Here is a 13576-nt window from a genome sequence, read left to right as displayed (position 1 = left end):
TACAGATGATTGACGAACAATGGAGGTACAAGCCAATTTCACCCCGTCATTATGAGTCTAATCCCAGGAGCGAATGGGATAAAGTTTACAGGAGCTAATGAGGAGGAAATAAAAGGGTTGACAAACTCATTCTGTAAAACGGGGAGGAAGCTCAGGAGTTTAAACTCCTCTTAAAAACAATCTCTCTTCTTATGAATGCATCTTTAAATGGAGTGGTTAAACGTTCAGATGGGATGAAACTTGATACCGTAAAGAGATCAAATAATTTTTGTCCAAAGTTGCATTTTCAGTATGAAGTGTGGCCCTATTTGATCCCATAAGGGACGGCAATATAGAATTCATGTCACTATATAATACTAGAATTATTCTCAAAAAATTCACTTCATCACTAGTTTTGCATTTGGTGTTAAAATTAATTAAATTAAAATTTTATTGCTTTAAAAATGTTTTTTTTTTCCCGCCCCAAAATGATGTTCATCGAATCCACCACTAGGGGGTGCTGTGTTCAATATATGCCTCTGTGTGGCTGAGCCTTCATCCACCTGTACTCTGCAGCATGATTAACGATGCTTTAAATGTTTTGTTTGTTTGTTTGTTTGTTTGTTTTGTACAGTAATGTGGTATTGGCAGATGAACAGGTCACATGGATGCTTTTCTCCTATATATTTGCTTTTGCATCACAGAAAACATGATCAGCCACTATTTTGTTTATGGATTTTACATATAAAGTTTATTGTATACAGAAAATAACCACATTTGTTGAATCTTTCATTTGAAGACCAAATACCAGCATGGGGATGAATGAATGAATCAAAACAAGGAGTTTACAAAAGTAGAATAAATAGTGATGGGTGCTCATGGGCTCTGTCATAGTGGCAACATAACACTGGATAGGGACGGGCTGAACGAATGAAAAAGCTTCACAGTAAACGCAGCTGGCAGAGAAGATGAAGGAGAAGAAAACCATCAGATCATCAGTGTCCATTAGTTTCATATTTTACAGGAATTTCACAATTAGTGTCACAGATTTTCAGATAGTTCTTTACTTTACGGCCCCTTGTGTGGCATTTCTAAGCAGTATACAAACATTCAGAAATGGTGTATAAGACATTAACTGTAAGGACATTTGTGTTTATTAATGTAAAGTATTTGTCAACAACTTCTCCTTTGACAACATATTTCTATATTAGTTTTTCTTTGTGATGTTGTCGTTATGTCTCCACTTACAGGTGGCCGCAGGAGCAGTCAGTTATCGATAAATGCATTAATAAACACTTATACCTACTTACAACCGCACTGGACCATTTATTGAATTTTTATATACTGCTTAAAGTGTTACCCTTACAAGTGGATGAGGATGTCTCTGATCCAGGACTGTGGATTTCACTCTTCAAAGCCAAAGCAAAGTAAAAATCCCTTCAGCGTGAGGATGAGGTCCGGTTTTAAAAAGATGCAGTTCGATGTGTTCTGAGGTCTCGTGTCCGTCTTAAACCTCCACTCAGCATCACCACGTCTTCCCAATAGACTGAATATGCTCCTTGGCCTTCATCCTCAGTGAGGCAATACTGGAGTTCCTTGGATCAGTTGAGCACTGGTACACCGGGGGTGGGGGGCACATAGAGCCCATGTGGGGCAGGTGAGGGCTGTGTCCCAGGGCCGGGGAGTTGAGGAAGGAGGCCGGCAAGGAAGAGGGCATGGAAGGGGGAGGAGAAGGGGTGTAAGTACCCGGGAGGCCCTGTGAGCATGTGATGAAGCCCGGGAGGGACTGCAGGGAGGTGGAGGTAGTGATCGGGGTGGAGAGCCAGGGGTCCAGCTGCAGACTGGAGCCCAGGGAGCTGGTGGGAGAGCGGCTGAAGGAGAGCAAGGAGGAGGAGGAGGTGTCCTGGAGCTTGATGGAACTCACCTCCAGCTTCTCCTGCCGACGCCACTTGGCCCGGCGATTTTGGAACCACACCTGGAAAGAAAGAGGAGGATTTTTATTTTCAGTTCAACTCAGTAGAACTTTATTTATTCGTCCCTGCAAAGGCAACAGAAGCTCACCACCAGTAGGCAGATAATAGATGGGGGGGGGGGGGGGGGGGGGGGGGGAGACTTTTACAGCTGAAAACATAAAAAAAACCTCCCCCAAACCCCATAGTCTTTAATATATATGTAATATAATGTGTGGAAGTATTTAGATATTTAGAAATGTAGAGGATGGGAGTTTGATAGATATGAATTCAGCTATTAAATGAAGCACTTTACATTAAATTGCGTTGCTATAATAAAGTTTAAAATTCAGTTTCTCGCCATGTTAAATCTGTGATACTTTCCTGAGTCAACGTAAAACTTTTTGTAAATAAATTTGCCTCTCTGTAAAATTCAAGCCAGATAAATGAAAAAGCTTTTTGTTCTCCAGCAGCAAACATAAAACTTGCCATCACTGATATAGAAAACTATAACTGTCGACAGAAGTTCGTATTGAGAAAATTAAATACCCCCACAAACAATATAAGGAAATGAAATAAATTTCGAATTTATTTCCTAATTTGATGTAAACTAAAGTTCAATGCAAACCTGTCAGGGTGTCGTGTTGGAAAGGTTTTTTGGCTTTCATTCTGTTTTAATACAAATATTTCAAATGTTTTTGGTGTTTATGTGAGGAAATAATGCATATTGTCACAAAATTCTAATAACCACCGCAATCATGAATGCCTGCAGGCCTTTGGGCCGAACATACACGTGCAGAATGAGGAAAAAAGGCGATGGAAGCGGTCACGTCTCGCGGACTCACCTGCACTCGGACCTCCGGCAGGTTGACCTTCAGCGCCAGCTCCTCCCTGCTGTACACGTCCGGGTAATGCGACTTTTCGAAGGCTCTCTCCAGTTCGTGAAGCTGGAAGGTGGTGAATGTGGTTCTGTTCCGGCGGTGCTTCTTCTTGGGGTTTTCATCGTCGGAGAGTTTGCCGTCTCTGTCCGGTGAGTCCGGGCACACCGACGCTTCAGCGGCGCTGCTGGCGCAACACACACCTGCGGAGGAGGCACAGTGTGCGGAAGAGAAATGAGTTTTGGCCAAGTTGAAATATGCTTACAATCACATTGTGACAGTTTTAAGTAATGTGGCTTGTTAATGTGTGTTTTTTTTTTCACTGATTTTTTTTGCGGAGTTTTACGCTACAGTCTGTACAATCTGCTGAAAGTTAAGAGTCTTTGCGCAGCAGCAAAAAAAGTACACCTCGGCCTAATTTACCAAAAAAATTAAATAAAATAAAAATACTGTATGGTTTTCTTGAGAAAGAGGTAAGAGGTTATCCAAAGACTTCACTCCTCATGGCTGGTTGTAAGTAGCTATATATTTTGTCTTAAAACGGCTGATTTGAGACTGGAGTTTGGTGAAAACTGTCCCACTTACTGTCAAAACTTTCCGAGGAATGACTTTTCTTCATGGGGGTCACAATTACATTCCGCTCAGCATCTTTGACCAGGACCTTTTCTGTCATGCTGAAGGAGGCTGATTTGTGGAAGATGGTGTCCTCTTTGAATCCCAGTATCGCCTCTATGCTGTGGATGGTGGACGGGTTGTCCCCCGGGCTCTGGACCGAGCGTGCGGACGGAGACAGGCGCTCATCCATCATCATCACTTGGGATGTTGATCCAAGAAGCCACATTTGTCGGTGAAGTCCAGAAAAAGATGGTCAAAATTAGACACAGTCCAGTTTTCTTTTCGATTTAGTCGCTGTTGTTGTGTTTGCCAAAGTTGGAAATTTCAAATCAGCGCCGAGGGCTTTTGGAAAACTTGCGCACGGGATTTACGCACCAGTAAGACCGCCTTGCTCAGTGGATATGGAGCATCTTCAGAGAGGGCTTTTAAAGTAGTGGCTGTTGTAAGACCCCCTGCTCATGCTGCACCCCCGCTGCACGTCAGAGAGGGGACGTCCTGTTGGATTTGGCCCTGGATTTAGGGGTAACTGTGCGCCCATGCAGGCACCAGCGCACACCCTCCCTAACTCCTCCCCATCTCAAGTGCATCAGTCAGTGCTGGCTCTAAACCTACTTACATAAATCTTAAAACCATCTTTCCACTCCTCCAGATGTCATGTTCATGTCAGTCTGTGAAAAAAAAGAGGAAGATTAGGCCCACAGATTAAGGTACAACAAAATCATAATTACAAGATTTCTGGCCAGGACACGGATTGCAAGATGACAGCTTAATATTTAATCAAAGCGTCAAGATATTGTTGCCAAACCGTATAAACTTTTCATTTAGTGAAAAAAGAATTGATTTGTTTCATTGACCCATAGGAAAACACACCTCCTGACACGTTGACCCTTAAATAGTCATCTTTGGTCTCATTAGAAATCAATTAAATCTAATGAGTCATAAACCAGACTTTAAGTATGAGGAGTTTCTTTAAGCAGCTTCCTGTAGGTGTTGAGTCAAAGAGGGTGACAAAGCCCAAACAATAACAAATTTGGGCTATAACCACTTAACAGCAAACAAAGATTGACAGCAGTGTGGTAATCCCTCTTAAGGGGATTACATTATTTTACTTAAAAGAGTTAAAACCCCTAAAACTATTTAGCTTTTCCTAATTACAGAAGGTGACCTTATCCTTTGTTTGCCTGAGAGGGGGGGTCAGAGGGAGAGAAATGCTAACTGAGCACTGTTTTAATTAGCACCAAAAGCTTGTGGGGCAATTGCATGCAAAACTTCATTTAAACACTGTTTAAAGGGGCTGTCTTGTTTTCTTGTGTTTGCACTCGAAGAGTCTGCCAATGTTTTATGGCACACATGGCCCACAGAGCATGATGATAAGTTCTTAGGCTTTTAGAAAAGTTTAATTGATTTTGAACCTGTTTTATTGTTGAAATGTCAGTGGTGTTTTGACCTGTGGAAAAAAGCTGAATGCTGTGTTTCTTTCTCATTGGCTCGATACTCTTAGTTAGCCTTGAAAGTTGCACGCACACAGGCTGAATGAAGCTTTTGCATCAGTATAATGACGGCCAATGTTTACAATACCACAATACCAGCGAAGAGATGGCATAGACAGAAAGTATCCTGCAGGTTTCTTAAACTTTTTAAAAAGTACATGTAATAAAATGATGTCAGCACAAACTTAATACTTTTCCAAATCTGAGAGAAATCATAGCATTGGCCACTTTTGTCCACTATGATCATCTAAATCTAAATGGCAGACTGAAATTTTAAATGATTAGTTAAAATTGGGGTCTTTGCTTATTGCTTTGCCAAGAGTTAGATAAGGAGATTGATGCCATTCTCATACATGCAGTAAATGTGAAGCTACAGCCAGCAGCTGGTTAGCTTAGCTTAGCATAAACACAGTAAACTGAGGGAAACAGCTAGCCTGGCCTCTGTGTGAAGCTAAGCTAGCAGTCTCCTGGCTTCATATTTAACATACAGATATTGGATGAGACTGTTAATAATCTCCTCATTTAACTCAGATAAGTTTATTTCCCAAAATGTCTAAAGCTACTTCACACTTTGTGGCAAAAACCCAAACCATACGCCCCAAAACACACATACGTACGAGCCAAATGACTTTAGCTAAGTATTTCAACCATTTGTCCATTGCTTTTAGCTAACTTTTTCAACTGTTTATCCAAATACTCTTAAATAACTTGGCCTATTTCAACTGTTTGTCCTTGACTTTTGGTTAATATTTCAACTGTTTATCCATTATTTTTTAGCTAACTGTCCATTACTTTTCAATTGTTTGTTGGAATACTTTTAGCTAAGCAGGCCTATTTCAATTGTTTATTCAGTTATTTTGGCTAGCTTTCCTGTTTGTCTATTACTTAACTATTTCTATAGTTTGTCCATTACTTTTAGCTAACTGTCCATTACTTTTAGCTAACTGTCCATTGCTTTTAGCTAACTGTCCATTACTTTTAGCTTACCATTTCAACTGTTTTGGCTAATCACTGGTTTGTCTATTACTAATGAGAAATTAATAAAAGCAAACAAACAAACAAACAAACCGGTTCATTTATTACTAGCTAAGTATTTCAACCATTTGTTGATTGCTTTTTGCTAACTTTCAACAGTTTGTACATAACTTTTAGCTAATTGTTTCAACCAGTTAACCGTTATTCTAAGTGAACTCTTTCAGCTGGTTAGCCATCACAGTCTGTCCTGTTGTATTCTCATCTGGAGAGTGAGGGAGATAAAGAGAGAGAGCGGGGGCACAGGCTGACAACCTTGGCTCTGCTGATCCTATTAGATGGTAATCTCCAGACTTTATAAATCCACAGCCGTTTAAAATTGGGTTCATGTGAAACTCTAAATGTTGAGGGTTCCCCCCCCCCCCCCCCCGTTCAGCCTAATCATCCCTAACAAGTGTTTGGATAATGCCCAATTAAATTAAGACCTTTTTCTTTATTCACTGTCTTAGCCCTGATTCAGGTAGATGGGATTAATTGTAGTTAATCTTAAATGTTCAGCGGTCGTACAACAGAATATCAAACCATTTTAAAAGCCACTGAGGATTTGAACCCGGGAAATTTGATATATTTTACAAGCAAACAAGGAAATCAGGATCCTTGATCGTATAAATTAATGATAATGGACTTACACATGGAGCTTAGTAAAGAGATGAATTTTGCATATGACGGTTTTAATAATGAATAATCTGTTTTATTGCACCTATCTTCACAAACACGCAGACATATTTCATGTATTCAATATACATCTTTATTTGAACAATACATTTGTTTACTCAGTTTGAAGTACCTCCATATATGTCGTCAGTGTTTATGTACATTTGTTTTATTTGTATGGAATAAATCATTCAGTATTTTACACTTATGATTTGTGCAAATCTGCAAATGGCTCTGCATATGTTTCAGGCTCAACCGTTTTATTGTGATTATGATGTGTACGTGGACAAATTCAAAGTAAATCAACATGTCGAGACTTATGTCATAACAGCGAAAGAAAGAAGAAACTAAATCTCAGAATCAATTCAAACACATAGAAAAAAAATCTAGAATAACCAGCAAACCAAAAGGAAAGTTGAAACACTCAGACAGGATTGATTTTAAACTTAAATACGTTTAGTCTCGGTGTATTGTTATTTATTTGACTGAGAATCACACTTTTAGAGACTTAGCTGTCTCATTTCACAACAAACAGAGAATAAAGTGGACATTATATCACAAAGAATCATCATTTTGAAATGCATCGTGGCCTGTGACTGTCAAAAGCAATGCTTGGCTGGGAAAATCACTTTTCTACATAATTAATTTGAAGAAAATGGTCAGGCGGGACAGAGATAGGGCACCCTGGTCTTAAATGAAAGTATTTTTAGTTTATTGCAATGATAAGTTGTTGCAGTGATAATAAAACTTTGTCTTTTTAGTGCTTATAATCAAAGTGAATACTCTGCAGGCAGGTCACAGTGTACATAATGCTACAGACTTATTAACACTGCTGACTCTGCAGATTCCCAGAAAGTGTTGGGGTCTCCTTCCTCTTCTTCTTCCTCTTACTCAAACGCAGACGACCCCTCTGGCCTTTCACATGACGGAGCACTTCTCCTCTGCTTTGCTCTTCAGCTCGGTGACGGTGGCCGAGGCCTTCTCCTTCAGCTGGTCCATGTCCATGTTCTGCAAGTTTTGAAACTGGCCCATGATGGAGTCCTTGCCCTCCTCCTCTGTGGCGTCCTCGTCCACCATCTTGAGCAGCTCCTCGGGAACGTCCACGTCGTCCCCGGCCATCTCGATCATGTTCTCGTCCTGCTCGCTCTGCAGACGACAACATCGGGGCAGAAATCACGGTAAGAATGCGGAAACATGTGGCGCCAGATGATTTTAAGTTTAGTTATCACATACAAAGTACAAAAAGGGCCTTAATTTGGATGAAAAATCACTTAAGTTTCTTTTCAGAGGGTTGTATAAGGTGGTTAAATCAAGACTTTCTTAGATTTAAAAAAAAAAAAAATCTCCCCAGTGTCACTCTAGGGTTTTATACAGTACATCAACGTTTCCCCCCGATTATAGCAAACACTGTATATTTTTGGATTTGAATTATCATCTGCAGAAGTAAACAACCTCACAGCTGACTTAAAGGCTTTTTTACAGGATTAACATACTGTCTCCCTGCCTGATTTCCACAACATACACTTCATCATCCCGCTGCAGCAGGCAGATCTGGCAAACATCGCATGTTATCGACTGGTTTATCAGAGGACATCTCACTAAATTGAACTATACTCCAACCTAATGTCTTGACTGCTTTGTGATTAATTACATTATCCTCCTCGATTTGACTTAATTTCTAATGTGACACATTAAAAGCTTTTGTCTGGGTTTGAAATCAAAGTCTGAGCAAACAATCATCTCAACTAGGAAACAAACAAATAGATGAAGTCGAGGATTTGTGTTAATCCACATTCAAGTAGCTGCACTCGAGGATATTCTGCTGTCTGAGATTTCTACATTTCATTTCTGTAAAGTAGGCTCGAGTTTGACTTCGCTCTCCGTCCCTCCTCACATATTTATGCATGCTCAATTCAAGCCTTGCCAGCAAAGCCAATCTAATCACCGAATATCTGGAATAGTCGTGCAATAGGTACTACTGTGAGTACTTTAAACGTCAATCTGTGGGATTATCTCAGCCCCGCCTTAGCCTTTCCTCTTTGAATCCCAACGATAGTCTAAAGATATCTTCTATAACCTTGCACGAGAATCTAATTCCATTAGACTGACAGCAGCAACCTGTTTTTACTCATACTGACACCGTTAGAAAAAATATATATTTTTCCTAACTCACACATGATAGGATGTACATGTGTTGTAAACCTCCTACCAATTAAAGGAAAATAACAGAACAGGATGCCTTTGGGGGCTTTATTGTTGCTGGAAATCCATTTAAAATGCACATTTCAGTGCTAATAAAGACACATCATTTCATTGTTGTGTCCTTTTTCAAGTGGGCATGCAATGTAAACATCGTCTGTGGAAAATAATGACATTTATATGCATAGCCTCTTGCCATTGTCCTCGTCGTACTGTATATGTCTAGGTTCAATTTAAAAGAATAACAGTGAAAGGAAATATTGCCATTGTTTCAAGCAGAAAGCTGAACAATAGCGTGTCTGTTGCGTGAGACTTTTAGAGACGCCTCCAAGCAGCAGCCAAGGTCATCGCAGCATTCAGGTGAATAAAAATCATAGTATTAGAAAAGCTGTATTAGAAATTGATTTTGCTCTTTTGTCATAAAGCACAAAGTTCATCACAAGTTTCCACCTCTAGCTGCATTCATAGGATTAGATGACTCTCTGGAGTTTATGTTCAAACGGCTTAAATGAAATCCCAACATACCTTTTGTGCTCCCTCCATTACAGCTTATTTTTCTTTAACAGTCCTTTAAAATTGCGCAGTCGCTCGGTTTACATCCACTAAAGTAGACGCTCTTCTCTCTCAGAGCCTGTTCTCACTGCCCGGTTCTCCCTAATGAGCCTGGGACACCTGCTCAGTGGCATTTGGCTTTGTAAGACTCAAGGTGCAATATGGGACACATGCTGCAGGCTAACGTCTCCGGGACGTTGGTTGAACGTCTTTCTCGCTAATCTACTGGCATGGCTTCCACCTCCTGTCGTCCGTGCTGCAGCTGCCAAGTGCTGCTGTGAGATAAAGATAACCTGAACCGTGAAGCAGCCATTTGTTGCTCTACCTGCACAGGCAGGACACTTTGAAGCCATTTAAGAGGGACTGCCTATCATGATTAGCAGTTCAGAGTATGTGATCTGATGACAAAACTGCTTTAACACCCCCCCCCCCCCCCACTTAGCATTTATAAGTAGGTATATAAACATTTAACAACAACTCTAACTCCTGTCTGCATCAATAAACGGAGGCTGATGCATAAACTGTATAATATTCATGACAATATAGTAAAACACAGTTGTAATAATGTAAAAAAAAAAAAAAAAAAAAAAAGCCTTCATAGGACAAGTTATAATGGTTCCTAATACTGTACATTCATTAGACCTACAAATGTTCAACAAATATGTATATAATGCTTACATGTGCTAAATAGGGGTTTAAGTGTTATAACACAACCATGATGCCTCTGTGTTTTTTAGTATTTAAACAGTCGGGATCTAAAGGTTTACCTTTGGCAGCCTGTATTTTTCTCTCAGGCACACCCTGAGTGTTGCCCTCTCTGCCTTCTTGTGTAAGAAATCTGCATCTCTCTCCATCCTGAAAGAGAAACAATAAAACATTGTTGGCACAGTAATCTGTGTTGCTGGTCCCAGGGTGGTTACAGGAAAAGCACTATTTCTTTTAATCTCTCAAGAAAATACCAGCAAGGTGCAATTTCATGACCTCACGTTTGTGTTTGAGCTCTTGTTCGCGCCCCCCCCCCCCCTTTGTTTTGCTTTCACTGCATCTTAATCCATTACAGACACATCAGCCCAGTGTGATAAACAACAGAGAGGCAGTTCAACTCAACACAGCATCCTCCAGCTCACCTGAACATCAGTGAAGCCGGAAATCACGTCGCTCAAAAAGAGTCAGTTTAACCAATGAGGTGTCAGGATTATTTAGAAGTAATGGTTTTGTTACAATAAATGCATCTTCATTCAAGATGGACTGCTGTTAACCTTCCATAGACTTCTATTTTAAAAGTTTTATGCATGAGTTAGATGAGTCAGATTTTAAGTGTAGTTTAATATTGATGTAATATTTTGATTTTAATAGGGCCATATTTGCAGAAAATTTCTGCAAGACTTGCTTTGGTAATGTAATAATGCTACTTTACGTGACTCCAGTGTTGGTTCATGTCCTTTACATTCATTCTGAGTTACATATTAAATCAGATTTTAGTGTTAGCAACACCTTAAACCATCAGAAAATAATAAATCAACATTTTCTTTTTATCAGGGATTCAACTTTTTAGCTTATGCATTGCATCTGTGCACATGTCTTATATATACTGTGCAATAGTTGAAAAATATGGTGTTTTTTATTATCCATATATGACACTGTATGTACTCTCTTTGTATATAATGTACGTATATATAGCTGCTTTTATTTTGCTACCTTTTCATTGTCTATTTTTACCCCTCCTTTTTATCCTTGCTGTCTGCAACAAGTCAATTTCCAGTTAAGTTTCATCTTATCTTATCTTATCTTATCTTATGGAAGTGTCTGTGATCTTCCAGTAGCCTGCACTTGGTGAGACCCTGCGTATTCCTGCATTTTCGAGGCGAGACTCACGTACTTTCCCTCAGCCAATTAAAGATGGGATTATTAGGCCAGACTGAGTCAAGCAGATTTGCAATCAAGCCAAGACGCTGCAGCTGTAGTGAAACAACAACACAGCGAGGTGTCTGACAAACCATCAGCAAACTATACATTTATTAAAATGGTTGTTGTGGCTGGACAGATTATGCAGATATGTGTGATTTGTAAGATGTTCTGTCTTTTTAATTCCCACCAAGCGTTTGTGTGGATCAGGATTTGTCGCTGTAGTTCTGATTGTGTTACTAGAAATCTACTACTGTGGAGAATGTCGTCATTTTATGCCATGTTTTTGAAACAGTCATCCCCAAATGCAGAGTGGAGAGGCTGGATTAATCTTGTTATGTAACACAGGCTGACTGGATCTGCTTGATGCTGCAAAATCTACTCTGAATCACAAAAATCTCAAATTCCAGATTTATCAATTTCTGAAAGAAACGTTCAAAATTCACACAATTTGTTCAAAATGGAATTTAAGATGGATTAATCGCACTGTTGCTGTGTGTAGATTTATAAAAATGCAGGAACTGACAGTTAATACGGGACAAACTGACATGAATGCATCGGTGGACAACACCAAGCTATGTGCTTCTTATATTACTGTAGAGATTAACGGTCTATCAGAAACAAATTGAGATAATCCAGAGAAAATAAAAGAAGAGTGACCGTAAAATGCTTTAGAAAAACAATTGTCTGAATTGTAGAAAACTGTCCTTTGATGTGGAATCTCTCACAACAGCTACCTCAAACAGTGACCCAAATAAAATAGAAATAATATAGCAGGACTGCACCACCACACTTCCTCCTCAACCATTTTATTTTTAGTGTTTCATCTTAAATGTTCCATTTACTGTCCTTAAATCCTCATTTTCGACCTGCATAAAACCACTCAGCTGTTTTCAGAGCCTGAAAGTCTCTAAAAATGTTGCACATTAATGCTCCTCGTGCAGAAACAGATGACAGATTATGAGAGATTATTGATCCAGGGCCAGCAGGACCCTCAGCCTCAGTGAGTTATTATGTCGAAAATTCAGGAAAAACTTGATCAATAATGGTGGAAGCTCTGCTGTGACCTTCAGCAACAGATGCATCTCTCCAGAACACAGCTCGCTCATTGTAAGAGCATGAAAATCAGGAGTACATGAGTGTTTACATGAAGTTAGGCTTAAAAATACAATTATGTGTAGTGCAGAAGAGGGGAAGAGTAAACCGTGAAGGGTTGTAGTGCAGGAGAAAAAGGCTTGTCAAGGTCAGTTTGCACATTCTGCAGCCATACTGTTTTTCCATGGGCCAGTGGCATCAAAACAAAGCGGGGAACTGTCTGTGCTGCTACTTACTTCTCCTCCACCAACTGTTTTTGGTACTCTTCATACTCCTCCCGTGTCATCCCTGCTGCTTTGGCTGGATCTGAGGGGGTGGCCTCCTCTTCTTTGTCACCTCCGCCACCAAGACCCATTCCTGACAGGGGGTTCCCAATCATGCTCTTGATCAAGAAAGCCATCTTGAGTTGTGTGGCTGTTTAATCTGCGAGGATGAGAAGATTTTTTGGAGGTTGAGAAGGATGCTGCTCCCGTTACGCCCGCTTCGCCTTCCTATAGCTGTCAAATCCAGTAGTAGCTCTCTAGCTAACCTGCTGCTTGACTATGGAGCCAAGGACACACTGACGACAAGCAACAGACACATACACACACACTCACACACGCGCACACACAACATTTTGCCTCGGCCATAATCTGGATTTAATCCTCCCTGGTCCACTATGCTAAGAGGCAGATGGCCTGTTTTCTCTCTATTTTTAAATCATGCAGACCTTTGTAGATGTTCCTCTTTATTGATTTTGACACTTTGATGCATTCTTTGGAAGAACAAGGTAGAACTCATCATAGAAATGGTTTTGGAGACGGGTGTCCTCAGTTTGGGACCTCACATATGCTGCGTCCGCCCACTGGCGCTTAATCATATTAGTTAAGTACGGGCCGGCCCGTGTGCAGCTTATACTGCTGAGACCAAGCAGAGTAGAGAGAGAGAGGAGCGGGATTAGAGTCTTGTTTATCCCCCAGTGGAGCCCTCGTTCATGCCGTGCTATTGTCTAGAGGGACGATGATTGACAGAGGATGAGAGGTGGGGAGGAGGCGGGTCTCGTTTCATTTCACCCCATCACTAGATCACTATCTGCGAGCTTGGTGGAGGACTTGTAGATTACCCCCATGTTGCTCTCATGCTCATCTGCAGCCAAATATTGTTTAGCGTTATCTTTAGTTATGTTCGATTTGATAATTTGATAATCCTTTTTTACATACACTCGATTGAAAACGGTCCAAAGAAATGT

The 13576-nt window shown here is 40.4% G+C and overlaps 2 protein-coding genes across 2 annotated transcripts; both read right to left on the bottom strand.

Moving 5' to 3' along the window:
• Nucleotides 1-710: 710 nt before the first annotated feature.
• On the bottom strand, nt 711-3824 carry rx3 (retinal homeobox gene 3). The gene is made up of 3 exons (XM_070989148.1): nt 3392-3824; nt 2774-3009; nt 711-1954 (listed from the first exon to the last, which is right to left on the bottom strand). Exons 1-3 carry the CDS (start codon nt 3645-3647, stop codon nt 1505-1507), a joined length of 942 nt encoding a protein of 313 aa, XP_070845249.1. The 5' UTR covers nt 3648-3824; the 3' UTR covers nt 711-1504.
• A 2756-nt stretch (nt 3825-6580) lies between these two features.
• cplx4a (complexin 4a) lies at nt 6581-12930 on the bottom strand. Its single transcript, XM_070989735.1, has 3 exons — nt 12585-12930; nt 10116-10203; nt 6581-7743 (listed from the first exon to the last, which is right to left on the bottom strand). The coding sequence occupies exons 1-3, from the start codon at nt 12746-12748 to the stop codon at nt 7516-7518; spliced, it is 480 nt and encodes a 159-aa protein (XP_070845836.1). The 5' UTR covers nt 12749-12930; the 3' UTR covers nt 6581-7515.
• Nucleotides 12931-13576: the final 646 nt, after the last annotated feature.

Source organism: Chaetodon trifascialis, chromosome 20 (genome assembly GCF_039877785.1).
Source record: "Chaetodon trifascialis isolate fChaTrf1 chromosome 20, fChaTrf1.hap1, whole genome shotgun sequence".
Classification (NCBI taxonomy): Eukaryota; Metazoa; Chordata; class Actinopteri; order Chaetodontiformes; family Chaetodontidae; genus Chaetodon; species Chaetodon trifascialis.
Note: the sequence above shows the minus strand (reverse complement) of the source record. Positions and strands in the feature narration are given on the sequence as shown.

What these genes read in the sequence shown, in the direction of transcription:
- rx3 (XM_070989148.1), bottom strand. Translation starts at nt 3,647, where the DNA reads ATGTGGCTTCTTGGATCAACATCCCAAGTGATGATGATGGATGAGCGC. An exon ending in TTCCTCGGAAAGTTTTGACA is followed by an intron (nt 3,010 to 3,391) that starts GTAAGTGGGACA and finishes CCTCCTCCGCAG; the next exon opens with GTGTGTGTTGCGCCAGCAGC. An exon ending in TGCCGGAGGTCCGAGTGCAG is followed by an intron (nt 1,955 to 2,773) that starts GTGAGTCCGCGA and finishes CTTTCTTTCCAG; the next exon opens with GTGTGGTTCCAAAATCGCCG.
- cplx4a (XM_070989735.1), bottom strand. Translation starts at nt 12,748, where the DNA reads ATGGCTTTCTTGATCAAGAGCATGATTGGGAACCCCCTGTCAGGAATG. An exon ending in AAACAGTTGGTGGAGGAGAA is followed by an intron (nt 10,204 to 12,584) that starts GTAAGTAGCAGC and finishes TTTCTCTTTCAG; the next exon opens with GATGGAGAGAGATGCAGATT. An exon ending in AAAAATACAGGCTGCCAAAG is followed by an intron (nt 7,744 to 10,115) that starts GTAAACCTTTAG and finishes TGTCGTCTGCAG; the next exon opens with AGCGAGCAGGACGAGAACAT.